A 27,100-nucleotide genomic window follows, 5' to 3' on the forward strand; every position below is an offset into this window, starting at 1 on the left:
GTCATCACATAATCCATAAAAGCACAAAAACCCTTTCTCTTTTAGGGCTACCTGAAGACTTTTCCAGCACAGTGTTTTGTTCCTTTTGGCTATTCACAGACTAGTAAAAAACAAAGCGTGTGCACCTGTGTACACGTGCACTGTGGGGATGATAAGATTTTGTTGTAACGTGACAAGGAAGTGCCCAACAGGGGCAGTTTTCCCCCTAAAACCGCATTTCCTTTTACTTCTCAGGTTTCTATTCCCAACAAAGAGAGGCTGCTTTGCTGAAGCTGCACCACAGAAGCAGAGAGCCTCGTCTTCCCGTAACAGCACACTCAACAACCAGGAAGCTTTGCATCCAGCTGAATGGAATAAAGAGCCTGACCCCTTTTTCCAAACAGTTCACATTTATTATCGATAACAATAAAAAAATCTTTTAAAGACTATCTGTATTTTATTACCAAGAATGAGGTATTATGTATACAAAACATTTACAGAATTTGATATGCAGTTCATGAGTACAGACAGGTAAGTGCAGAGGGACACTGATAACAGGAAAAAAGCCAACGGAATTTGTTGGCTGAGAGAAGTAAGAAGAACAATAATATCACACAAGAAAAGACCAGGATATGGGAAATTAATTAGACTGTAATGATCAAGTCATATTGCCAGAGCACTTTGCTTAGAGGAGGATAAACTACTGGTTTTCTGGAATTTTATCTCCCCCAGCTATTTGTGCTGTCATGTGCTTTGAGCTCTAAAAGGAGTGTTAAGATTTACAGCCGGAAAAACCCAAAGTGCCACTTTTGAGCCAGCTCAAGTGAAAAACAAAACAGATCTTCAGACTTGGAAAGTGACTGCAACTCAAAAAGGTCTACAAAGCCAGACACCTCTGGAGAGAGATGGAGTGTTGAGTGAAGCAGTTTCCTTACAGTTGTCAGCAAAATCGCCATCTGAGAGAGAGAGAGAGAGAGAGAGAAGAAAGAAAGAAAGAAAGAAAGAAAGGGGACCATCTTCAACCCTCACAGCCTGGTAAATGGAAAGCGCCTCTTGCAGAGAGCTGTGAGTGCCTTTGTTAGCCTCACAGTGCCACCTGCTGCACTCGCTTCCCTCAGCCTGGGAATTCTGGCTCCTGCACATCAAGCACGAAACCACCTCTTCAGCAAGCTGTGTTCCTCCTAGACAGACAGCTCCTACGAACAGAACCACAGCCTGCTGGTCTGTCTGCTGTGCAGACACTGGGTGGGAGCTGTTTGACACCAAAGCGGTGGCCTGTCTTACACAACAGCACACTTTGGCAGACTCAGTGATAGTCTAACCTCCATCTTCAACTTCTAAGTCCAAAAGAGACAAAATTGACCATCTCGGTTCAGTATAAGGAGACTGGCCCCTCAACCTCTGAATCTGTTGCTAAAATACTTCTTTGTCAGCTCTATCTGCCAGGTTCTGCAGCCGGAACAGATCTGCAGGTGAGGTGCTTCTAGTTAGAAGTTACTAACCTGCCTCTCAGAAGCTTTGCAGTTATAAAAAAATAAAAATAAAATTTATTCTGAACCAGCTTTCCTCAGGCAGGATATCCAGTATCTTAAGCAAGTTCTGTTTTGAAAGAGCAAGACCGTAGCAAGCTCCTCTACCACTTACCCACGACAGTGCTAATTCCTCAGGAGTTAATAGAGCCTGTCCAGCTTTCTAGCAAGGACTTAGCAGAGAAGCTGTTTTTTTTTTTTGTCTAGATGGGTAGTTTAGCTCTAAAATGGACAGACCAGGCAGGGTCTAAACAAAGCAAACCCTGCTGCATTCTGCACTGAAATCTTGGCTCCACTGCCAGGTATGGTTTGGAGCTGTCTGCTGACAGCCCCTTGCTCAGCACTTCAGTCTTCTGTACCCTTTGCTGTGCTCGGGAGAGAGGGCCCCAAGTGGAAGAATACCTGAACCAACTTCAACAAAAAGAGTTCAGGTAGGATTGCTTGGGCCTGGGTAGAACAGGGACAAAACCCAACATGGCAATTCATCACTAGCAGTAGCAATGGTGAAAATTGTTGAGCAGGCACCACTTTGAGTGTCTTCTACTGTATCACTTAGAGTGAAGATCCCCATGCACCCTGCCTACTTTAAAGCTTCTGCTGCTTAGAACTAAAGTGCTCTATTTCTGACATACACAGAGAGGGATAGGAGGCAAGAGGGATTGAAAAGTGCACCGGAAGGATGTAAGCCATACCTCCTCTCGACTGATTTAAGAAGCAAGCTTAAACTCTGCAGAAATTCCTGATAAGAGCAAAGTCGCATTAAGATCAATTCATGGGGAGCGTACTAAGGAAGTGGAGTGAAGCTTCAGCACAGAACTGGGAACAAATCCCCAGGCCAGTTCGGGATCAGTGAGGGAGAGCCTGCTCTCTGCCTCTCTCTCCACAGTGCTTTAAGCGCAAATCCAAGGAAAGAATGAATTGCTTTAACCCATCAATACCCAGAGCTCAAATTCCCCAAAAATGTGCTCATACAAAAGGTATTAGTGTTTACAGCCTGTCCACAACTCTGTGGGCATGCCTTGAAAAAAATGGACTCACAAAGTCAAGTATCTGGCAACTGCTTTTCTTTGTCTCGGACATTGCTTAGTGGCAATGGGAGAACAGTTTGCAGCACTGGAAGATCACAGGGGATTTCATAAGATGGCAAGGAATGTCCTGACAGGAGACTTGCAGTTGATCTCTAATGCACTACGGAGAATTTTTGGTAGGGTTTTTCTCTTTTTTGCCTTTTTTTTTTTTTTTTTTTAAACATTTACACAATTAAAAAATTATCTTAACTGATGTACAGATCATTTTGCCTTCCAAGAGAGCCCTTGTGTTCAGAGTTAGGATTTGTGCAAGCACACTTGCAAAAATATTTATGGCTGAGTTAGGAAAAAGGGTTAGAGTTAAGAGACAAGCTGTTGGATCTAACAAGGACCAAAAACACTAAGTTTAAAATTTGAACAGCTACTTTACTATCTATAAAAGGCTTTTTCTGGGATAGGGTTTTTTTTGTTTGTTTCTTTTTTGCTTTTTTTTGCACAATTGCCACTTGTATTGCAGTCAGCTGCCACAGACGAGGGTCCAGCCATCTCATCCATTTGCTTTTCATCTGTTGTGGCACTACCTGGAAATCATGGAGCTGGAATGGGACTGGCTGGAAGAGGTGGTGGCAGCACTGAGCTGGGAGAATCCACTGTGGCTTGATTCAAGGCTGGTCATAGATCCTCTGCAATAAAAAACAAAGTAGCTTTACACTTCAGAATACACAATGACTTTGATTTCTGCAGCATATATACATACTATTTCTTTGCATACTGAAAACCAAGCAAATAACAACTTTGGTTTAGATACTCAAAAAGCTTTCCTGCCTCACCACATAAGATAACGGGGACACCAGAAAACCTTCTTGCAAAAACCATGTGCTGTTCAAAGAGTTTGAATTTCAGTAGGTATTTCAATTGGCAGGCAACTGAACTGACTCAACTCCTTTTTGAGTTGCATCCGTTTCTGCATGATGACCTGCCAAGCCCTACAACTCACACAAATACTTTCAAAGAGCAAAGTGACCAATGATTAGAATGAGATAACTAACCCCTTTTTGACATTAGTCACCCCCATTGCCAATACTGGTCGGACTTTTTTTTTTTTTGAGGCCTACAAATAGTTATCTAGCTTGCTGTATATAATAATGACACTCCATTAAAAAGTACAAGTCCTCACAATTTACTTGTATTTAAGTGAACTTGATGCTAGCTTGATACTGATAGTATAGCAAGGGAGAGCCTGTATCAGAAAGGTTCTTCTACACTGGCTGACCTTTATGATCCCTTGGATAGACATACCTGAAATCTTCAGATCCTATTACTTCTGTATAGTACATCACTTTGCATTTGTGAGAGGAGACCTGTAGAGATGCTAGTACATCATCCACACGAGGCAGGTTGGTTGTAGCACAGGCAGGCATGCTATGAAATTTCCACTGGAGAATGTAGAAGCCAGGCCACCTGGTCACATGCGATCCCTAGATGTAGGCACAGCCAAAATTGAAAATAAACTTTGTTAACACAAAGATTTGTAGAGTCAAAATTTCTTTTCCATGCTTAGAAACACTGCTTATACGCTCCCAGTTTTTTTCCTCAATACCAGTATTTCAGCTCATCAGCCAACTGGCAGTGCTGTGCAGCTGGGCTTTCCCCCATACAATATACTTATAAAAGTTGTAACAGAACACCAGAGGTTCCTCCTCCTTTTTTTTCCAGTGTCAAGGAGGTTAGGATTTATATACACTGAAAGTACAAAGTTCTCTTTTAAAACAATAACCTTTTCTCCCATTTATTTTTATCAATGGCTGTCCTTTGAGACTGAACAGAGCAGTCAAGAGTCCTGCTTCAGAGAAAGAGCAGTTCAAAAAGTCACCGCCCATATTTCTGAAGTTTAACACTTCCAACTAGATCACTTAGAGGAACACCTTTATCTAAGGCTGTTCAACTCTTATTTCAAGTCAAAGAGAATAGCAGTGGCAGAGTGTGATTGTAAACATGCTGCATGTAATAGTGTATTTCATAATTAACCACAAAGTTGCAAATGCTATAAAAAACAAACAAACAAACAAACAAAAACTTTTTAGGACCCTTGGCCATAGGGACCTTCCTAAGGTGCCTATTACAGACACACACGGAGCTCAATCTTAAATTCTAGACTTCTCTCTTTACTAAGGTAAGACATTATGATATTCTTCAAACACAGACTGTTTCAGAAAATAGCACGTCTTGCTACTTTCTGCACATGCACTGTGTTCCAGGTAGCTTCCCTATCACTACCAGACTGATGCAACCTCCCCTCGCACCAGATCCCGTGTATCCCCCCTTCCATGAAGCGTGCAGCCAGGAACAGAAGCTGAAATGTCGGCCAAAAGCAAGCAGACAATCCGGAGCTGAATCACCACTCAGTCATCAATAACATTTGTGAATTAGAACGTCTAGTTGTGGAGCTGGCTTCCATCTGCTCCCGCACAAGGATTTGGCGGGCTTACCTGCACGCTTTCCCCTTCTTTGCAGATAAGAGGCGACTCCACCATGCTGTAATCACGCCCCAATTGCCAGACTTTGTCTATCAACTGGACATTGTTCCCACCAGGAGATGTAATACTGTGAGCTCCCAGAGAGTCCTTTTTAGGAGGCTGTGGGGCTCTCTTGGAATGAAAGATGTTAAAAACAATGTCGCCTTTGCACACATCAAAATCCCATGTGATCACCGATGAAGCATCCACAATCTGAATGAGAACCTGAGACAGGAGAGAAGTTGTATTAGACAACAGCAGTTTGCTCACTAGAGACAGAAACTCTTACCAGAAAAGAACAGAACTTTGTATTGCTGGTCTTAATTTAGACTATTAAAAGGCATTCTAAATACCTTTTCTAAATCGTTCTAAATCACTTTTCTCCTGATGGAGTGTCCTTATTTTAACACACGACCTTCAGAAGGTCTCAAGTTGCTTCTGAGAATATCATTCGTCTTTGTTATTCATTCCATTCAAGTCTATGTCCTTCTAAGCAATGATATTCTCTAAAGGGCGATGAGATGATACCAGAAATGGTCAGAAACTTCAGCTGTTAAAGCATCATTACATATCAGAACTATAAAAGAACAAGCTGAAAGCAGAGCAACTGAACAATCAAGTTCTAAACCATTTTCAGACCAAGAGATAGACTCCAAAGCAGAGGGCTGAGATGAAAGAAAAGAAGGGTAGGGCTGCAATCATACCTCATGGGGAGCTCCTTTGAAGACACTTGCAGACTGGTAGATTGTTTCAGTCCAAAGCTTTATGTCTTCGTTTTCCAACTCTTCTGCTGTCCGGTAGAGGGACTTGGGAACCAGCCCACCCTCTGGTACTTCGCACTGAAAGCATAAATAGCCGTTAAAAAGTATCCCCTCTGTACATCCACCCACTGTCATGCTGCCTGCTAGTTGCAGAAACAAAAACTCACAGCAAGTATTTTGAAGAATGAGATATGAACAGAATTTGAAAGCAATTTTACAGCTTGTACATCACAAATATGTACACGTATTTTACACAAGATACTAAAATAAGTGATCTAGTTTGCATGAGTTTGCAGACCCAGACACCAGAGGAACAGATCTTCTTTATACACAAGAGCCACTATTGCAGAAAATAACTGTGCAAATGCTATGCCCTATACTGAATACAGACATGAGACACTTGAGAATCATGAGAAGAGTCGCAATAATGACTCAGAGTGCAAAAAATATCACCTACAGAGAACTAAAGGAAACGGTGTGGCTAAATTCAAGGACTTAAGATGGAGAGGACTTATGGTAAGTTCCCAAACAGGTGAAAGGATACTGCAGTGAGGAAGTTAGTTTTCAAGCTACAGCTGTCTTCAGCTGAGTACTGGAACTGGTTACACAACTTCCCTAAGCAAACTTCTTTTTTTTTTTTTTAATTTTTATTTTTTTAAAGTCTCCAGCAATGAAGTTCGACAACTGCCTACAGGAATGGGTTCCATAGGAGTGTTTGGGGCAGCAGAAGTTTGGGGCAGCAGAACTGAACTACATAAGAGAACTGAAAGGACTTTTGATAAATCATTTTTGTTCAAACATCCAGAAGTAAAGAAGAGAAGGAAAAGACCCTGTTATTGTCTGTGACCAGCAGGAAGTATTGTAGCAATTTGCTTTCTGGTAATGTTCACTTTTGCTTACTTAAGCAGTGGATTTTGCCAGCTTCTCAAGCTCTGAATTAGATGGTACAAACTCTCTCCGTTGAAAGTTACTGCTGCTGTATAAAGCAGCCCACTGAAGATAAATGCATGGTCTGCTTTAAAACATCTAGCAGTACTCCATTATAATGAGGCTGGATTAACAGAACTAGATACATTTTCAATAATAGTACAGAAATTAATGTAGAAAATGTAACAGGGGCTTAAAAAGCAAGCCTGAAATGACCGTGTTTTAACACAGCTAAGTTAAAAAAGAAAAAAAAAAAATCTATGCATCACTGTAATGGAAGCTCCAGAAAATGACTAAGTTGTATTCCTACACCTCAGTCACACCAGCAAGCATTGTCAGGAACATTATGAAGGAAATTATCTTACAGTACCATTGAGATGTTAAATTGATGGATTTGATAGGCACCTACAATCTAGGCAGGATGCAGCTGTTAAGGCACATGACAAGGGATTGGGAAATTACAGTACACCACAGTAAAACTAATGTTTCAGTTTGTTGTGGGCAACACAGATCCCAACATATCACACGTGTGAGTCCCAGCTGTCTGTTAAACCCTACTAGCAGATGTGGCACTCATTTCCTCAGGTTCCTCATGGTATCAGTAAGTTCTTTTAGGTCACACAGACTCTTCTGATTAGTTGGTGGTGACAGTGGCCAATGAAGCCTGGTAATCAGAATGAGATACTTTCAAGTGGGATCATGTACATGGGGACCTTTTTTGACCATCAACTTTTCTTGGACAGTTAAGGCCACTATAGATGCATAGTTAAGTGAGAATAAGAATAAATAGCTCTTACAGGGACAAGCACTGTCATTCTGACATGCTGAATCACTGGTATCACATGGTCACTGACGGTGACAACAGAGATCTTGCTGGTCTATCAGACTGGTGAAGATAATTTAACACTGATGCTTCTGAATGTCCAGAGCATTTCAAATCGGGGTGGGGGCAGACCATAAAATGGTACAGTCTGGCATAATGGATACAACTAACCTTTCATCTTGCTGCCATGAAAAAGAGCCAATGAAAGATGGATCTAATGCTGCATCTTATGCCTTCAGAAAGATGCAAACAACAGAACCATGCACAGCTCCAGGCACCTATGTATCATGCAACAAATGCTAAGCTTGGGAACTGTGATAACACAATGGTTTAGTCACCCGCTGTGGCTGTAAGCTCATAATTCAGTTCTCCGCTTCAAAGACTTCCCTTTGAATTCTGACCAGAACCAATAGCAACAGAACAAGAATACAAGCATCAAAACTGAAGAGTTTAAAAGTTACGTTGGTTTATGGATTATTAGAGATACTTTAAAAATGAAGGCAAAGATTTAAAATATTTGGGAAACTTGTAGCATATTTAATAGTCATCCTTGGTTAGTACAGGGGTTTTTAGACAGCAATTTATATTCTTTAATCTGCCTAAAACCTCCTGCCGCCCTGAGATTGCTGAAAACAGTGCAACACTGTAGACCAAGCTTTTCAACTTGGGTCATGCATAAGGTCTGCTCCATAATCATCTTAATGCATCAAGGAACACAATCCTCTTCTTGCTCACTGCTGTGCTACCATAGTACTTTAACATGACAGGTAACGGACACTGTGCATTTTAACTGCGCCTAACTGTTTTGCTAGTTATTTGAGAATTGCTGTAAAAGTAGTACTGTATTTCTCCTTTGAAAGTGCATCCAGAAGAAAATGCTAACCCTGGAATCCTACGTCATAGCTCCCCCCAAAATTAAACATAGCAGAGAAAAGACTGCATCCCAGTCTTTGCTAGGTATCACTCTGTGCTTCTAGGCTTCTTTGTTCAGAGGAGTGAGGGGAAAAAAAATAAAATTCACAAATAAGTTGCTATATGCAGTATTTTAAATTCATACCATGCACTCTCCACCAAGGAAATCAGGGATAATTTCTTTATCAATGTAATCCAGCAGTCCCCCAGGACCCTGGTAGTCATTTCCAGCATAAATAAGGAATTTCTTTCTAGTGTTGTCATCAATGAATGGACTAACCTATAAATAAAGAAAAAAACAAAAACAAAAACCAAACAGAATAGATCAGGTTCCCAAATTTTGAGTAAATTCTGAAGGATCAGTTTCTATGAAGTGTTACCATCCTTGTTATGCAAAATTCACATTATGAAGAAGCTAAATTAATTTACTATATAAGAAAGTTCTTAGGTAGGGTTTTTAAATACATTCCAGGAATCCCACAAAAGATACATATCGAAATGTTAACATTTCCTGCTTATGAAGTCTGATTTCTGAAGTGCTTTTACAAACTACAAGTGTGTAGCAGTGTACTGAGAGAGCTGTGAATGACTTTGAATTACAAACATACCAGTGTCCAAAGAACTGGAAATACTCGAGGCGCTCTCAGGATAAGAAGGCGACCCAAAGTCTCAGGGTAATTAGCTTCAACCACCTCAATGATTCTCAGCAATGCTTTGACGCCAGGTCGCCATAAATGCCGCATGTTCAAGCCTTCTAGATCTACTAGACAGGTCCAAGAGCTAAGTTTCAGAGAGATGAAAAAGGAAAAAAAATAAATCTCAGTGTCATCAAAATTCTCCTGTCTTATGCACATGTCCAGTGTTTTTGAAATGTGTGGACTCCACCGTATGATTTATTTCCTATATTTTAGCTCTGTGTTTTGTACTAACTGTTCACACTGGAGTTTTAAATTCTTAGGATGGAAATGTTGTACAGCATGCCAAGCATGCTTACAGAGTATGTGCAATGATCACTTTGCACATCGTTCACATCTCCCCAGACATTTCAAACTCCAGGCAAAGGCTAACATGAAGCCAATACACAGTATTGTCAAAAGTCAGCCCAGATGTTAAACCATTGCTTTTACCGGGAAATCAACTAAGTGGCTGTGCTGCTACGACATAATCTAACATTCTGGGTGTTGATTTCCTACTAAGACAGTACAGTAAGAGTGCTATTACAACTCAAAGCTAATTCTGTTATCAGATCTCAGGATGGGCAGCTTTTTCCATAGGAACAGATGTGTTCTTAATACTAAATATCGAGATTCAGCATATGCTCTAGTTATTTTCTAAGCTCCATCTCACCCTGGGCATGGACTCAAGATTTACAGCTGTGCTGCACCAGACAGTATCCACAAAACGATGCACAAGGTTCCTATGAAACAGCAAGCACTTCTTCGTTTCACTTTAAATGTTTAATATGTAGTCCTTCAGGACTGCTTCTACAAATGAAGCTTCAGTAGACAGCACAAGGCCACAGTCATACACATGAAACCTACCTCTTGGATTTTATTTCTCACTGGGAGCTAGCACAGCAAGTTCTTTAGCAAGAAAAGATAAGCAGACATACCATGCATCCCTGAACCTTTACAGATTAAGGGATGGAGTCAGAAATTGAAAAGAGTTCAAGAAACACAGTTTCATTTCAGAGCCAAGTCCTGCATTCATTCCACACCCTTAAATCCACTTTGCAGTTACTGCTCTCCTAAGTGACCCCTAAAATGACTTAAAGATGGGATAGCAAGCCATTTTTGGCTCAACTTTACATGAAGTCATGCAAGCATGTGGAAAACTAAATTGCAGGTTTCACTGGAGCCTCACAACCTTACCTTGATCAATAGTTGAATAACTGCATATAATGAATCGTGGCTGACAGAAGAATGCAAACAAGAATTGAGAGTAACGATCCTTGGTATGGACCATGGATCAAAAAGTGACATGAAAACAATAACTGAAACTACTGGAAAGGTTACACTGTGATATTATCACAGCCTGACCTTACTGGCAGCCTGTACCAACATCTGGCTATAAAATTCCCCAGAATCAGAGATGGGGAGTGGGCTGCATTGCTTTGCAGACTTCCAACAGCGTGCAGAAGCAGAATATTCCACGTAGAACCATTATGGGCATGACTGCTGGAGCAAGTGTTGTGTTTCCCTCAGGCCTGACCATGACAATTCACTCAAGTGGTAATTGGGGTAGGTCTCAGTTAACTGTAACTGTGCTTATATCTGCATGTGAGACACGGAGCCTACCCTTTGCTTGGTCTATTTAATAAACTGGCCTCAGCAGGGTGATATTGCACGATGTTTTGTCCTGTCCACCCCCTACCCTCCCACCACTGTGACTTGCTAATCCCTGAAGAGATCTAATTGATGTATTTTACCTTATTGGTCTGCCAAATACTTTTGTGTTCTCTTCACATCGCCTCAGTCCTTCTTCATTTATAGAAAGAACCTGTCCAAGAAAATGTGCTGTTTAGAGAAGAGCCTAAAACTCAGTAGGTAGGATAAGGAAAAAAACATTCTTAACCAAAGTCTAATTAAAACTACAAGCTCAAAGTGAAAAAAGTATTGCGAGAGACTTACGACAACTGATTTTCAGAAAGATTACACAGAATAAAAACCAAAAAAATCAAAAAAATTGCTGATCCTACTTGAATATTTCAGCAAAGAGCTCTATCTGATAACGTGGCATCAGCTTCTTCCAAATAATAAACTAGAAATCACTGTATTTAGCCCATCGGTTGATCTTGCTGAGAAATAAATATGCCTTTCCTTAAAACCTGGAACATGTAAATGAGATCCTCTTGAAAAGAGAGACCCAGGAATGAAAGAGACAAGAAACCTCCCTGAACTTCTGCCCCTTTAAGCTTAGATTTCCTATTTACTCAGAAATTAAAGCCTCTCTCAGCCATAGAAAGTAACCTTGAAACAAAACTAGGGCAAACAAATAAAACTTAATATGTGCCTCGAAAAGCTACTGGAAGAGAAAAAGTAGAATTCAACCCCTGCTTCTAGTAGTTACTACGGCCATGACTGTCATTACTTGGAGGAAAAAAATATTATTGAAAACCTGGAATTCTGCCAGCTTTCTGCTTGGAAACTGAGCAGATCCACAATAACAGTCTGAGTGCTGCCTTCAGAGAAGGCAACACTGCAAAAAAGTACTTTTTCTTTAAAAATAAGTTATCTTTATCCTTGGTACATAGGCTTGAAAATTCTGACCATGGCACTTTCTCTTCTGCACAAATGCAGAGACTTAAGTTCAAAGCAGTGCACAAACTGCAGAAGAATCTGTGAAAATGCTAACCAACAACTACAGGAGCTGCCAAGAACTACGCCTTTCCGCCATCAGTTTGCAGTTGGAAAGAATGCAGAAGACCAGCTACCAGGAGCTTTCAGATGTATTCAAACCGAAAACAGACGGCCAGAGAGTACATCAAAATATCCAGTGTGATGAATGTTCTGGCAGAGAAGGAAGTTTCTAAATGAAAATATCACATTGTTAGCAACTTGCTGGCTCCAAAAACACTTACGTATCGAAGCAAGGCCTCTTCCCCAAGAGCTCGCACTAAGCCTTTGGTATCCATCTGTCCCAATCTCAGCACATACAGTGGGCGACCATCTGAATAACAAGAAAAAAAAAATCAACATAACCTTTATTTTTACAATAATAAATAAAATTGAGTGAATTACCTTTATGCTAAAAATCCAAATGGAAACAAATCACAGTCAGTTCAAATTCTGCTGCACAGGTGAAAGAGGGAGTAACTGGAACAGATGGCAATACAATCTTTACCCTGTCCACCTACAGCACAAGATTACCTGTATGTGAACTGCAAAGGTTTAATGGAGACATCTTGATGCAAAAATAGCTACCCTATCTATAAGGAAAGTCCAAAGGACTTCAACAAGTACAGTTATAGATCTCAGTACATACAATTAAAGACACAGGTCTATGTTTACCTTCCAGCACAGCTAAGATAAAGGAACAACTTTAGCCTATTAGCATAACTAAAGAGTTGCAACAAAGGATGAAAGCCTTCTATCACACATGACAACACAACAGGATAGCTTACAGGACCCTTTTTGGGCAAGTAGCTACACTAAGTGCTGAGAGTTAATGAAACAGTGCTAACCCCAGACTTGCTTTCTGCAGTATTTGCTGAAGTCACACCTTTCAGCTATGTCATTGCATATTATGCGGAACTGGCACTCAGCCTACAGCCTCACTCATGCAGTTTAAGTCTGGTGAGAACAGACTCTGCTCCAGATACCAGCTTCAGATGACCCTCTGCATTCAAAGACTTGCCTTTCCACAGTACTCTTGCCACACACTGGGGTATCCTGATACTGACCCAGGATACAAAGGCATTAAGCTTAACAACTGCACTAGGTGAATCTGGGAACAGCAGCTTGCATTTCTGGTTCTTCATAATAGAAGCTAGTTGTCTGAAATAGTTTCCATCCTCCTCCCAAAGCTGTGATGTATTTGTTAAGCATTTGCTCCACCTGTTATAGCACACAAGCTAAATAATGATCATCTTATAAAACTTAATATGCTAAAACACACAAAAAAAAAATGTTTTCTGCAGTTCTGATGTCTGTTTAGCTTCACCTCCCTCCAAGAACTGCAAAGAGAGATAGCAAATTATCCTCAAGTCCTTTGGGAGACAAGGAGAGAAACTATCGGGATGCACTATTTAAAAATTAAAAAAGATTTGCAGAGTCAAACAAGGTTATTTATTTCGCAAGGACACTACCCTCATGCAAGTTCACGGAGTCTTTTGTATTTTATCAGATGGTCTAAAAGACAATATTATTTTAACATCAGCTCACTCTTATCTTGGAATGTATTGTTTAGTGTCTGAAACACTGAACAAGAAGTGCTATTAAACTTCATTGCGGGTCTCCCTCCCTCAGAGATGCACACGCACGCAAAACCAAATAGTTCATTAACCCTCCTCCACTCAAATGACATATAAAGGAAAGTTTCAATTGACAGTGCTGCATTTTCACTGTATATTTTATATTTCATTTGAGCTTTGTGATTTAAAATAAGCATTTGACTGAAGCACTCTTGACAAACTAAAAGCCGCTCAGATATAAAGAAAACCATGCTAGCTGCAAACCAAAATAACAACTTTTATTCTTTTGCATTAACAGCTCATTTGAGACAGCATGCTTTATACCACTGCTGCCTTGGCTTTTAGTGCTAAAATCTATACAGAACTCAGCCAGCTTCAGTTTGGCAGATTTTGCTTATGTGGGAGGAAAGAAGCTTATGAAAGGAGCAATACTGGAATAGAGGGTTTAAAAAAAGAACCTACCCACTGCAAAAATTTAAATTATAGAGAATTGTTTGGTTTTGAAATTCTCTGTTTCCACTAGTGACAACTGCTATACTTGAGGGCATGCCACAGAAGAGACCTAAGGAACTGTGAGGGAAGAGAGGGGCACATGAAGCTCACAATAAGACTGAAGAACTTCCCAGAAAAACATTAAATTATTTTCTGTTGCATTCTATACCCTTCTACTCACTGGCAGGAACCTGTTATGTGCTACTGACAGAAGTTGTCTTTGGAAAGTAAGGACAAGGAATGGACAGAAAGGGAGAAAGTATTCACAATCCTTTTCCCTACAGTCTTTACAATCATATTGTTATTTTCCACTTTCTCAGTCAAACCCAGCAACAGGAAGAGCCATTCAAGCTCGTCAGCATTACAGCAATTAAACTTTTGCTGTGCCCTCCCTGTCTCCTGGCCACTAGCGCAGCCAGCTTCCTGTCCGCTCCTTGTAACAGGAAGAGCTCACAGAAACAATGGTGCCTGGTGGGGAAAGGACTAAATCAGAACACAGATAGCTCACAGTAAGAGACCATTTCCGTATCTAAAGAGCCCAGCTAGCCTCAAGCAATGAATTCCAAAATGGTTCATTTCTGTGCATGTATTAGCAACAAGACCAGTGCACGATAAAGCAAGCTGAGGGACGGGAATGTATCAGGCACATATCCACGGTTTAAAGATCTAGCCGTGCCTCACCATACGAAATGAATTTAACTAAAACTTCTTCCCTTCTTAAATAAACCTGCTCTATTTGGTCTTTCAGCACTTCTTTTCATTAAGCTGATTGTAATGACAAATAAGTATTCACTTATGACATCCGCAGACTTATCCAACTTATTTACACTTATTTACAAACATCTTTTAATCACTAGAAGGGAAGAGTCAGTATTTGCATAACACCCTTCTAAGCATCTCAGAGCAGTATAGAAGTGCGACTTTTTAAAGCTACTGGCACAGCAGAGCTCGTCACAGTTAAATATGGTGCTATTTGTCAGACAGATTAGGACCTAAAAGTATGCTGCCACCAACTAAAGAGCTGGCAACATCAATTTTAATGTGTTTAGCACATAATAACTGAGAAGTTCTACCCAGCTTTCTAGCCAGCTCCAGCTAACAGAGGAACAACCATCACCTTTAATTCAGAACATGAAAAGGCTGTTCAATATCCACAGGATAGAGCATACCTTTGTCATGGTGATGCCAGCCTCCTGCATAGTAATCCTGGAGTACTTGAGGAGGATTCCAAGTGTCTAAAATATAGTCTACCTGGTGCTGCTTGCGCCATGTCAAAGACTGGCAAAGGATCTCTCTTGCTTTATCAATGTTGAAGTCCCGGGCACGCAGGAATCTTAAGATGTGCTCATCCTTTGGGATCTATTAAAAACAAAAATGAAACAAAAACAAACAAACAACACAACTTTGTATTCAAGGTTTGAAACAAGGTGAAAAGAATGAACAATAGAAGCTGACAAAGGTGCAGCCTAGTGCCAATAAAGAGGATGGTATACAACACTGTAAGTTACTCAGGAAAGTCAGTCTGTTTTGCAATAAAAACATAAACCTTGTCACATATTGCAACTACCTTCATTTGAGGGATATAAAGATTCCAAGAACTCTAACAATGATTTACACTTGTGTGACCATACTAATTCAGTCCAATTTAAATGAATTTAGCGATGAAACAGACTGTGTTTCATTGCTATGTAACAGGAAGGCCTGGAAACTGAGACACATGCTCAAATCACAAGCCACTGGAAAACCCTTAGACTTGCTCTTCGTGTTTTAACAGGCCATGTTGCTTCCTTTGCACATATAGATATAAGAATATGTTTGGCCAAAACAAACAGAAGTAAAAATAAGGTTGTTCTAGAATGAGGAAGACCCGTAAAACTGATGGGATTCCCCTGTGCTGGATTACGGACAGTCTAGGAGGCAGTCACGCTAATCATTTAAGCACCTCAGCACGCAAAGTCAGATGGACAATAGCAATAAAATTCAATTACCACTGTAAAAACTTAATTTAGGTACTTTGAGTTTGGAGGGCCACTTACCGCAACTAGTTAGCCACGTGAGGTTTGGCATGATGTTTTATGAGGTCCACCTTGCATCTCATGTACTGAGAGAGACACAAGAGACCAACAGTAGCTTACCTTGCCCTTGTGTGTCTCCTGAAGCCACTGTCTCAGCCGAATGAGGCAGCTTTCCTGCATTGGGGTCAAGTCACCCAGATACCGCTTGATGTAGTCTGCATCTAGCTTGTCTAAAAGGAGATGTACATGTGATTAGAGTGGTCCTGAAGTGTCCCCGTTATTGGCATAGTTACACCCCTCCCTGAGTTTCTGGGCAAGAAATAGGCTACTGATTTGCAGCCTAATGAACAGCAAAGAGAAAAGTTTCTCCACTCCTCTGAACTTCACTCACTAAAAAGACCAGCTGATAACAGCTATTCAAGCTCTCGCATAGGTCAGTGCTTTGCAACCAATAACTTTATATGTTACCAAACAAGTAGCTGACGTGTAAGTTTTCAGCTGCCCAAGAGCAGCAGCACTGCGCTGAGAGCCTCTATAGTACAAAGAATCCCACTAAGCAAGGCAAACAACCATACCATCGGGTGTTCCTGCTGTAGGCTCGGAGGGGCTGCTTGAGGTGTTGAGGATCTCCTTATTGTTCAAGCTCTCCTTTGTGGCAGAGTCTGGTATATTAATAGCAGGTGAAACTGGTCGTCTTGTGTGGGTTGTGCTGCTCTCCAATTTACATGCAACGGGGGGAGTCCAACGAGGAACAAAAGTTATTCCTTCTTCCTCCAGCTGCTTCAGGTAGTACTCAATTATTTCTTTTCCCTTCAAAAAGAAGGCTTTATTTCAGCTACTAAAAATACTCATTTAGACACTGAAATGATTAGACTGGAAACACATTTAGCAGCCAGGCATCTCTAAAGATTCCACTTCCAAATACAGACTTACACACGCGTACTGCCCTAGGCTAAAGAGTAAACAGCCCAGCTTTTTGACCACAGCAGCCTGTTACTTAGCAGCAGCTACATTATCTTTTGGTAACTTAGAGCCAGGCACTTCCTTCCCAACTGCAAGCTCACCTTTTTAATATTGCTGGTGTACTGCTTCATGGCAATCTTTTCCACTGTGCTTTCAAAACCAAAAAAAGATTTTATATCCAGACTTGCTGACTGTTCAAAACAGGTCCAGTCTTCGTTGTCTGGATGAACCTATTAGTTAAAAGGAGATCATACAACCTTGTTATCTATTTGGCATTCTTTTTCCTCAAAATATTTGAAATGACTGTCTCTTCTTTTTCAGGTTCATATAATCAAACACACGCAAGAAGAATTTGCAGTCTTTTGCTTCATTTGCAAAACACAGATTGGAAAAGCCAACACTAAAGAACACAAAGTTGAGAAGCCCTCCTGTAGTCCCACGGCTAGCACAGCACATTGCCTTAACAAGCAAGGGGAACGTTGGAAAATTCTAGTGCACAAGGGACTCACACATTTACACAATTAACAGTATCTCACTGTAGATACGGGCTGCGACTGTAGTGTATCAGTGGAACAGAGTAAATATTCTGCAATGAACTTTCTGCTTCTGCAGGTTGGACTGATAGACGAAGGCCAGCTAGCTTCAAGACTGCAGAGAGTACAGTGTACACATTCCCCAGCACTGCAGTCTAGACATGTTTGCAACAGACATACCGCAACAGGTCGTTCCCTCTTTAACTTAAGTACCTCAGTATTTTGTAGACAGGAAAATGTTTTACTTTGCTCTGCTGTGACAATGCTACAGAAGGACTGTAAACTTCTCATTTGTTTCACAGCTGAATAAACTATCAGGGAGGCCTTTGCTACTTTCTTGCCTTTTTAAGTTTAGAGCACTCCCAACTTTCTTCATAACTTACATAGCAATCCAGTCTGGGCTCAGAACTTACTGTTATAAAGAAACATCATGGCACGCTGCAATTCTGAGTATGCAGCTGTCCTGGCGCCTTAAGGTTCCCCTCCACCTCACAACATGCCAGAACTGCCTAGAACGGTATTAATACTTCATAACAAGACAACTACAGGAAAAACAAAGCAAACAAACAACTCCTCTCTTTTGTTTCTTCTGCACTGGGGAACCAGAGGTACAAGAATAGCTTGTACCAACTAAATAAACACAAACCATAATAATAATGTTTAAGAATCTTTCTGTCCTTCCATTATTTTGATCAAAGTAATTTATTTTAATTTAAAAAAAGGATTTAAAAAAAATAATTTATCCTTTAGAAAGTTTCTGGTTTTATATTTACCTACCACTACTAGTTTATTGATCAAGTAGAGCTAGGCCATGGAGAAGCATCGCGTTTTGTACATATTTACCACATGCACTTTTTTGTGCCACATTTCCCCTATTTAAATGCATCTTTCACCAAAAAATTAGAGTTGGAAGAGTATTTTTAAACGTGCCTTGTAAATAATTGCAGAAATAATAATAAAAAAAAATAGGCTATTAGCATCAAGTGGGTTTGAATTCTAGTGACCTTTCAGCCATGGTTCTGTAGACAATAGGAAACAATTTATTAGCTGTGCTAAAAAAGAATGCTACAGTGCTACTAAGTGGGTTCCATTTGCTAGCTTGCACCTGACCTTTAAAATCCATCCAGTTTTACTTCCACGAACATGTGCTGCATCAGCCTATGGGTACGGGCTAAGACGTTATGAAAAGCCACGACCAGAACGTAGCAGTAAGCACACCACCAAACTCCTTTGTATCAGAAAACATCTGCACTAAAGGCCAAAAACAGCCACGATGGAAAGAGCTAGGTTAAAACACTGCTGACAACGAACATTTGAGTTGAGCAGAAGGCAAATAAGCTATGCTGAACTTTGCTTTAACAGTTCTGTCAGGGTATCATCAGCCTCGACAAGCCCCACACTGCTATTACAGACCACAGATTTGCTTAAACAGAGCTGTCAAGCACCGCAAATTATGTTGTGTTCTGCTATCTGAGAAGATGCTCAAGCAAGAGGGTGCCAAACTTGTTTCAGTTCTTCAAGCAAGCGTGTTACATTTAACACTAACAACAATTATCACTCATGGCGCTGTGTTGGTTATTTTTTCTTGCAAGGCAAAAGCCAAGAACAACCCAACTTCTGTTTTGAGTTTTGAAATCTAAACACTGACTTAATTCCATCTGTGGCACCATCAAGAGCCTGTTACTCACTGTGTAACAGCAGTGCTCGTTAATAATGACTCTATTAGAGAAGGTTTCATTGTAGGCTTCTATATGCAAAGTCCTTTCTCGTCTGTTCAGTGAGTTCTTCTGGACAAAGTAGACGTAATCCACTCCTGCAATCTGAGGAAGATACCACAGATTCTGTTAAGATATAACATTCACGTGAAATAACATTCAAAAATGCAAAACGGGCACTTCAAATCTAATCACCTTTTTCAACAGTCGTGGTGCATCTATGTCCAGCTTGCAGCGCCGTTCAATCACATGGATGGCTTCATCCTCGCTCTTGTATTCGTTCACTGTGTCACTGGCTACAAACATAGGAATCAGAGGACATGTAGGAAACCTTCTTTCATAAGCCTACAAAGATGGAAAGAGAAGAAAACAAGCTATTATCACAATTAAGTCTTGAGGGTCTGTGTAGTCTTCCTTCACCGACATCACCAGCATAAGAAGGCAGCTTCAAATTTTTACACCTTTAGTAGAAGGGATCCTTCCTGGAGTCTACATTATAGCTGAAAAATCACAGTTCACAATCACATGGTTCCAAACCAACCATTTCTTAAGAAGTTCTTAACACAGCTCCACTCCAGTAAAGTAATTTCTAAAACAATGCATGAAACACCTCATTCCGCCCCCCACCCCTTTCCCCCAAAAGGAAATTGTTCATTATGCACAATGACAATCCTCCTGTCAGGAGTAACAGGAAAATAAGACCCTCTAGTTCTAAAATACCACAAGACAAAACAATTATATGTTGGATTAAAAAAAACCCACAAGCTAATTATCGGTGTTTCACCAAGCTGTCTAGAGGGTTTTCCATACAGCTCCCAGAGGCCTAATAAAAACATTTCAAAGCCTATTTCTTAAGCTAATGGAGCTCTCAAGCTCCCTACGCAGAGTGTTCATAATGCTTTCACTGCAGAGTTTATCAGCTTACAATTTTGTTCAACAACATACAGTAAGTCTTTCCAATAAAATGAGGCCGTTTCGTACTTTGGAAAGTTTGAACTTTTTGTCACAATGCAAGACAGCAATAGCTGTGGCTCTGGTTAAAGAACGGAGTCATGTAAATGAGTTGATCTCCGAAGTACCTGATGCCAACTGGGAAGATGGGGTTAAATCAGACACATTCAGACAGGAATAGCTAAAAATTGGGAAGTGGTAACATAGATAAAAGGAAAATGGGAGTTACCCCATTAGTAATGTTGATGAAGTTTAGTTTTAGAACTGACCATGGCTGGAGAATAAAATGTTTTTGTTTTTTCTCCTTTTCTTTCATAGTTGGTGGTATACCTCCACTTCCCTTGGGATTTTTTTGTTTTACCCCTCATGGGGACTAGTGATGTAACTAATTCTTTTAGCCTTCCTTCCAAACTGTGAATTCTTTCCTTCTAGTTAGGAGTATCAAAATCCTGTGAGACAAGTAGGATTTGCAAGGTGTCCCAACGCAGAAGAAAACTCCAGTGACAAAGTAAATCTGAGAGAAGAACATGAAACAAAATCCTTCAGAAAGAGCTAAAATATCCACTCTGTCCTTTTAAATAGTTTTAACTGCTCTTAATATAGTTGGGTTGCAGCACAGGAACAGCATCAAGAGGGAGAGGGTGTGGAAGAAAATAAGCAGCAGCTGCAAGAAGTATGCAACGATAGCACTGGAAGAGAAAAGGTCTCTTAATTTTCCCTTTATAAGAATAAAAATACTTCGTTTGCTACCAGGGTTCAAATGTAGCAGTGTTGCTATGGTGACAGTGGTGCGAGGCACTAAAACAATGCCAGCTTTTTTCCCCTTCATGAATATTTTTCGATCATTTTTGCAGCATGATTGCCCTGAGTTCATGAAGCTCCTCTGTACTATGCTACAAGTACAAGCAGTGAGCACACATGAGCCTTTTTGCAAACTTCTCATTTGTGCACAGCTGGTATTGTTTAAATTAAGAATAGAAATAATTTCTGGGTTCAGAGACGAGCACAATAGAAGTGACAGAGCGGTAGTGTTCTAACACAATAGCAAGCAGTAGGGAAAAAACTTTTACAGCTCCAGGAGAAAGGGAGGATGGATCCTATTAATACTGTATGAATTTTCTTATTTATTTTATGAGGGTTTTCTTGTTCTGGACAAAGGCTATGCATTTTACAGTTGTTCAGGAATACCTCAGCCCTCTCGATGAATTATTTGGAACACAGGCTTGCTAATCACTATTGCAACTACATTAACTGCCCTTAAATGCTGCCCTAAAGCCAAGGGCGGTGGGAAAAAAAAAAAAGATTGCCAGCAGAAGCAGAATTGAGAAGTACTTATGGTTTTCAGACTTCTTTAAAATAAAATTCTGCTTTTATTCAGGGAACTTATGTTACAACAATTATCTACGTCCTTTTCAGCTTGCAAAATATCTGAAATATTACTCCTTACTTTTGAAGGTGTTTTTGTTGTTCATTTGTTTTGCTTTTTACACTTTTGTATCAGAATATCTCCCCATCTGAGGAACCTCTAGAAAAAGCCTTTGCAAGCACCATCCATAGCACATGTTGATGCATTTCTCATCTTAGTCCTCAAAAAGCTCCACAATTGCCCTGTGAACACTTTCAACAGTACCTGCTAGAAGTGTTTACTGAACTGCAAGCAAAAAAAAAAAAAAAGCCTAATAAGAATTTGTTCTGAATGGGATGACTGAATTGAATGTGTTCAAGCTGGAAGAGAACAAAATAATTATCTGCCAAAAGTTGGCACACTCGCTGCTTACAGCAAAGTACTCAAAGGTTTCAAAGAGATTAACAGCAACACAGGATTCTTTCTTTCCTAAAGAATGTGCACACATACTATTGAAAACTGTTCACAGTAAATTTTATTGGGCTCTTAAATTAGGCTGGTTTTATTCAAGTTATGTACCACTGCCATATGTTCTTGTAATGCATCATTTCTCAGCACAGCATTGTTTGAAGAAAAAGCGATTATAGTAAACTGTAGCCACATCAAAATTGTCAATCTGGTTTAAGCATAGCTGTCTCCTCCACATGTGGCAAACAGTTCTCCTTCACGCTGCAGAGCAGGCAGGAAAAAGCTGCTAAAGACTACAAGATACTGAGAGAGAGGTCTTGCTTCGCCACGGACCAACAGAGCACAGGAGGAAAACCTGCAATTTAAGAATAGTAGAGCAATCAATAGACCACACGGGTCAAAGCAGAGTACATATGGCCAAAACTGGAGCTATTAAAAGAGCCTGAGAACATTCAAAAAAAAATAAATCCTGCTTTTTTTCTAGAAATTGATCGTTGAATTGATTGTTCAGCATCAAGGTGTTTTGAACAAATTTTCAAGTCCAGCTTTGCTAACACAAAACAACTAAACTGCATTATCCAATATTCCTTCAGCAGTCTGATAAAGCAGAGTGTAAGATGACACCTATTTTTCTGTATAATAGGTCTCTTCACAAATAAAAATGTTAGATACTACACATCTCCTTTCAGGTTTGTATCTATTACAGTACAATTGCAATCACAAAAGCCAATTAGTTCCTCAAAAGCAGAGCAGCTGCAGTAGTACTGCTGGATGAGGTTTGAATGCAAGACAACGATGCTGTTGACCTGGGACTAAATGTGTCTAGGAAGGATGTTGCAAGGACAGTACTTAAAATGTTATTTTATTCTGCCACATTCAAAAAAAAAAAAAGTAGGGTAAGTGGAGATTCTGACACGTAACAAAATAAGAGCTGGTGTGCACATTCTCAAGATGGTGCTGGACATGACCTGGGAAGTCGGTGCCTCTTTCACTAGGATAGATGTGGATGCACAGACCTTTAAAAAGATTTTAGCCTACAATTCTGTTGTTGCCTAATAACATACATTTAAGATTTCCCACCAGCCTTGACCATTTATGTACTCTGATTTACTAAAAGCTGGCATTGTGTATCAAGAAAAACACAGTATGGGGAAGCAGCTTGAACTTCAAATTTAATGCGCTCATTATATAAACCTGTAACTTCCTTAATGCATGTGAACAGCGAGGACATTGACAAGCATAATTTCAACCAAAATAGCACTGTATTAAAGCCTCTTCTCCAACTGCTTCCCTTAGCAACTCATGTTCAGGGTAGAGTCAAAATAACAGGATTTATTTTACTTTTATCTTTGCTAGTATTTCAGCTGTGTTTAAAGACATGAAAGCAATTCAGAAGTAGGACTATTTTAATCCCACTGCAGTCATTTCTCGTGTCCAAGGGAATTATGCTTGCTGCTGCCGTCCTTAGATTGCAATCGGAGCAATCCTAGGATCCTTTCATAATACCAGCTTTAGGACTGTGTTTAGGTAGGACCCCAACCCAATTTTCAGCAAGACCAAAGATATTCTGCCTTTTGCCCCTCAAACCATACTTACGACTAACAAAATTATGTTGACAATTTGAGAATGGCATGTGCCCAGATCTCTGGAAGGTCAGTCATTTATCTAAATAAGTCACCCATATAATAAGTTCTGGCCAGATTAACACATTCGGTAGGGAATATATATTTCCTATACAAGGGCCCCAGTCTCTTGCCTTAAAGGAGAGGGACCATTCATTTTTTCCATTAGAAGTAACTTATACATACAGAAGAAAACAGCCTGACAAAGCTTGCAAGTGATCTTGTACTGTCCTGTTATTCTTCTAGTAGCTGAATCCTCCAAATAAAGATGAAAATCTGCTAAAATGCAAGTAGGAATCTTAGTCATCATTCAGACGATTAAGCACATTGAGTATTTTAATAGCTAAATTACATGAAACAAGCTGCTAGGATGCTGCATTTTTTAGTTTTCTGTTCAAAACTGCTATAAAAAGTAACCTTTTAAGAGCAGCACAACATTCTCCAAGGGCATCCCAAGAGAGACTCATTGTGACAACCGAATGCAGTCCTTTGCTTTTTAGTTGTGCCACACACAAACTAATTTACGCCTGCAATACCGGACCATGCTTGGGTGCTAGTTTGCAGATGCATGCCGATGTTCACCATGTTTTTCTACCCGCTGCAAGTGTTGAATTCCTGAATTATTCATAAATACACAAGAAGCAAAAAGGGTCACTCAACCACTAGCTTGACAGACCGCATTCCAGCAGCCTGAGTGTTGCTGTATATCGCTATATCCCCTTCCTTCCCCCCTGCATTAGAGCACAGCAGATCAATAGGAAAAACATTGACTCCTGGGAGGCCAACCAAAAGGCTTCAAATTCTTGGCAGCTGCATTTGGAAAGAAACAACTCTGGATTAACTCTCACAAATCAGCAACTACCTTCTCAGCTCTCGTATATTGCTGTTCACCTCTTCAAAATAAAGATCAAAGTTTAAAAATCATTACACCTCTACGAAGGAGCTCGTATCTCAGTGCTAGTGCATCTCTTGCACGCTAGTTGCTGTGTTAGTTATCAACTGGAGGTGGGTGGGAGAAAGCAGATGGCTAGAGAGGATATACCTCAAAAAGCTCCAGAAATAGTCTCTGGAGAAAGTAGTATTCCCAGTCACGGGAAGAGAAAGCGAACTGGACTGCAATTTGGGAAACAAATTCTTTAATGTAGGAATAGTCAGCTCTTTAGAAAGGAACACTTTGGTGAAGCAAATTCTGGAAGGACAAACAGACCTCAAAATTCCCTGCTACGAGCCAAGACCCTGCTATCAGGCAAGGAGCACAGCTAAACTTCACTTTTCTGCAGTCAGCTCTCCCCATCAGCATGGCTTTTCACACCAGCTGCCTGTTCAGAAATAGGCTTAAGTGTTTCTTTCCCCTCTTCAATCCATTTTCAGTTCATTAATTGCTCTCATTTCCAAAGAGAAGTTATTTTCTTATTTCTGCAGAACAAAGGCTGCTTGGCAGTGACTCAGTTCTAAGAATTCTCTTTATCTGGAAAAGACCAAGGCAGCTTCAGTTACACGAGACTACAAACGAGGCTTATATGGGACTACAGACAATGAGCATGAAAGAAGCAGATTCAGACCAATGAATGAATTACTGGGCATCATCTGACACAGAAGTGATCTATATACAGGTTTCTAGTCCTTGACACGGATGAGGTGGTTTGACCAACCTTATTTTTCACTTGTTTGCAAATCTTGGCCCAGCCTTTGCCATCAACAGATGAATCAGGATTTCCAACTCAGGTTGGAAATGAGGAGACATTTCTTCTCAGGAAGAGAAGTCAGGCGTTGGTACAGGTTGCCCAGGGAGGTGGAGGCACCGTCCCTGGGAGTGTTCAAGGAAAGGTTGGACCTGGTGCTTGGGGACATGGTTTGGTGGGTGACATTGGTGGTAGGGGAATGGTTGGACCAGATGATCTTGGAGGGCTTTTCTGACCTTAATGATTCTATGACTGATCAGATTTTTAATACTGGGAATATGACCCACAGCACAACTGGTATTTGTAAGAGCAGGTACTAGATGCAACAGACCTTTCCCTGCTATTTTTCTTAACAGTGTAGAGAAGAAACACTGACTTACTTTATATGTAGGGGAAAAAAAAGCTTAGGCCTTCTATTGCAATTTCTGCTAAGGAAAGTTTTTAGAAGGTTCAAATTAGGATCGTAATGCAATATGCTCTTCAAGAGCTTCTACGGGGAAGATTCACCAGTGGTTAAGCTGCCAGCTATCACAACAGTACTAGGAAACAACATGCTTGCATAACCACTTATCACTGAACTAGATTTAAGCAATGAAGAAGTACATCAGGAAATACTTCGCATGGGAACCCTTTGTTTGAATTCAGATAATCCTTCACCTGAATGAGAGATACTTTAAAGATTTTTAAAATCCAGAACATTGAAGTAGGCAGCAAGCATCCATTAAAAAAGGTCTTGTGTTCCATTTTGTTTTGTTAAAAAGAAACCTAAGACTCAACATTTGTGTATACCTTCATTTTAATGTATGAATTTTGGAAGGAAAAAAATCTTCCACTCTGGAGAAAAGAATTTCACTGAAGAGACAAAACTCCAGCCTTTACAAACTGAGCTATACTTGAGGAGGGTGTGAATAGCAGAGAAAAACTGGCAGAACATTCAATCCGACAGCCTCGCAGATGGCTGAGGGGACAGCTGTATCACACGGCAGGATGTATGCTGGTGAAGCTCTTCAAGTGAGAACTGGCTGATATTCACCTGGCTACTCACCAAAAGCAAGTAGCTGAGTAGCCCCTTACCCTGAACTCCAGGAAGAAGTAACTGCACTACAACTCCTCCTACCCAGCACGCTTTAAGCTTGCAACTGCATCTGGTCCTCACTTTGGTCATCTTCTATGCTCCCTCCGTTGCAGTCCAAAAGCATTTCTCCCTGGTGTTGCACAAAGACCTTGGGAGCAGGAATGCTGTATTCACCCTCTGGTCCCTGGCACGAGATGAAACTTGGCCTTTAAGTATTGATGAGAGCTATTAAGTATATCCAAGATAAAATAAATAACCCATCCATAAGTTGCACAGAAAAATCAGTAAGACGAGTCAACAGCAATAAGACAAGAATTCTGCTTCATTTTAGAGGCTAAAGAGTTCTTGTTCATTACACAAGTGTACAAAGTGTTATTGACCTAGGACTTCCTGATTAAATGCTCATTAGTGCATTTAGACTGGAAGCTTACAGCACTCGAGCAAGCAGTACCTGTACTGTTCGCATACCCTGTACCAAAGCAAAGCATTCCCTAAGTAATTCAAATACTTATGAACTATACAATGGCTTTTCAGGATTTGAAGTTTTTTTGTTTTTTTTTTTTTTTAAAGTTTAGACTATACAAGTACACGATTGTACCGTTTATGAGACAAGTACTAACAAGAGCCTACTCCACACAGACTGTTCACTAATTAGCCTTCAGCATAGAATTAATTTCTCAAGTGGTGAGAGAAGATTGAAATATGATCCCAGATGCTCTCAGTGCCATGAACAGAGCTTTCAAGCAGGGTATCTGGGAAGAAAAGTTATCACTGGTTTGAGAACTCACTGCAGCACAATATTCAGATTCCTATGAAACTGAATAGGAAACTCATTGTGCTATACTGTTCGAC

General features: G+C 40.3%; 1 protein-coding gene across 1 annotated transcript; it reads right to left on the reverse strand.

Moving 5' to 3' along the window:
- Positions 1-366: 366 nt before the first annotated feature.
- On the reverse strand, positions 367-19,450 carry SEC14L1 (SEC14 like lipid binding 1). The gene is made up of 15 exons (XM_082774796.1): positions 19,301-19,450; positions 19,079-19,210; positions 16,959-17,087; positions 16,470-16,704; positions 16,015-16,124; positions 15,049-15,238; positions 12,056-12,144; positions 10,904-10,974; positions 9,084-9,255; positions 8,621-8,755; positions 5,757-5,891; positions 5,026-5,277; positions 3,836-4,014; positions 3,118-3,219; positions 367-935 (listed from the first exon to the last, which is right to left on the reverse strand). The coding sequence occupies exons 1-15, from the start codon at positions 19,409-19,411 to the stop codon at positions 920-922; spliced, it is 2,058 nt and encodes a 685-aa protein (XP_082630922.1). The 5' UTR covers positions 19,412-19,450; the 3' UTR covers positions 367-919.
- Positions 19,451-27,100: the final 7,650 nt, after the last annotated feature.

The sequence above is a fragment of the Aythya marila genome, assembly GCF_965140915.1.
Source record: "Aythya marila genome assembly, chromosome: 18".
Lineage (NCBI taxonomy): Eukaryota > Metazoa > Chordata > Aves > Anseriformes > Anatidae > Aythya > Aythya marila.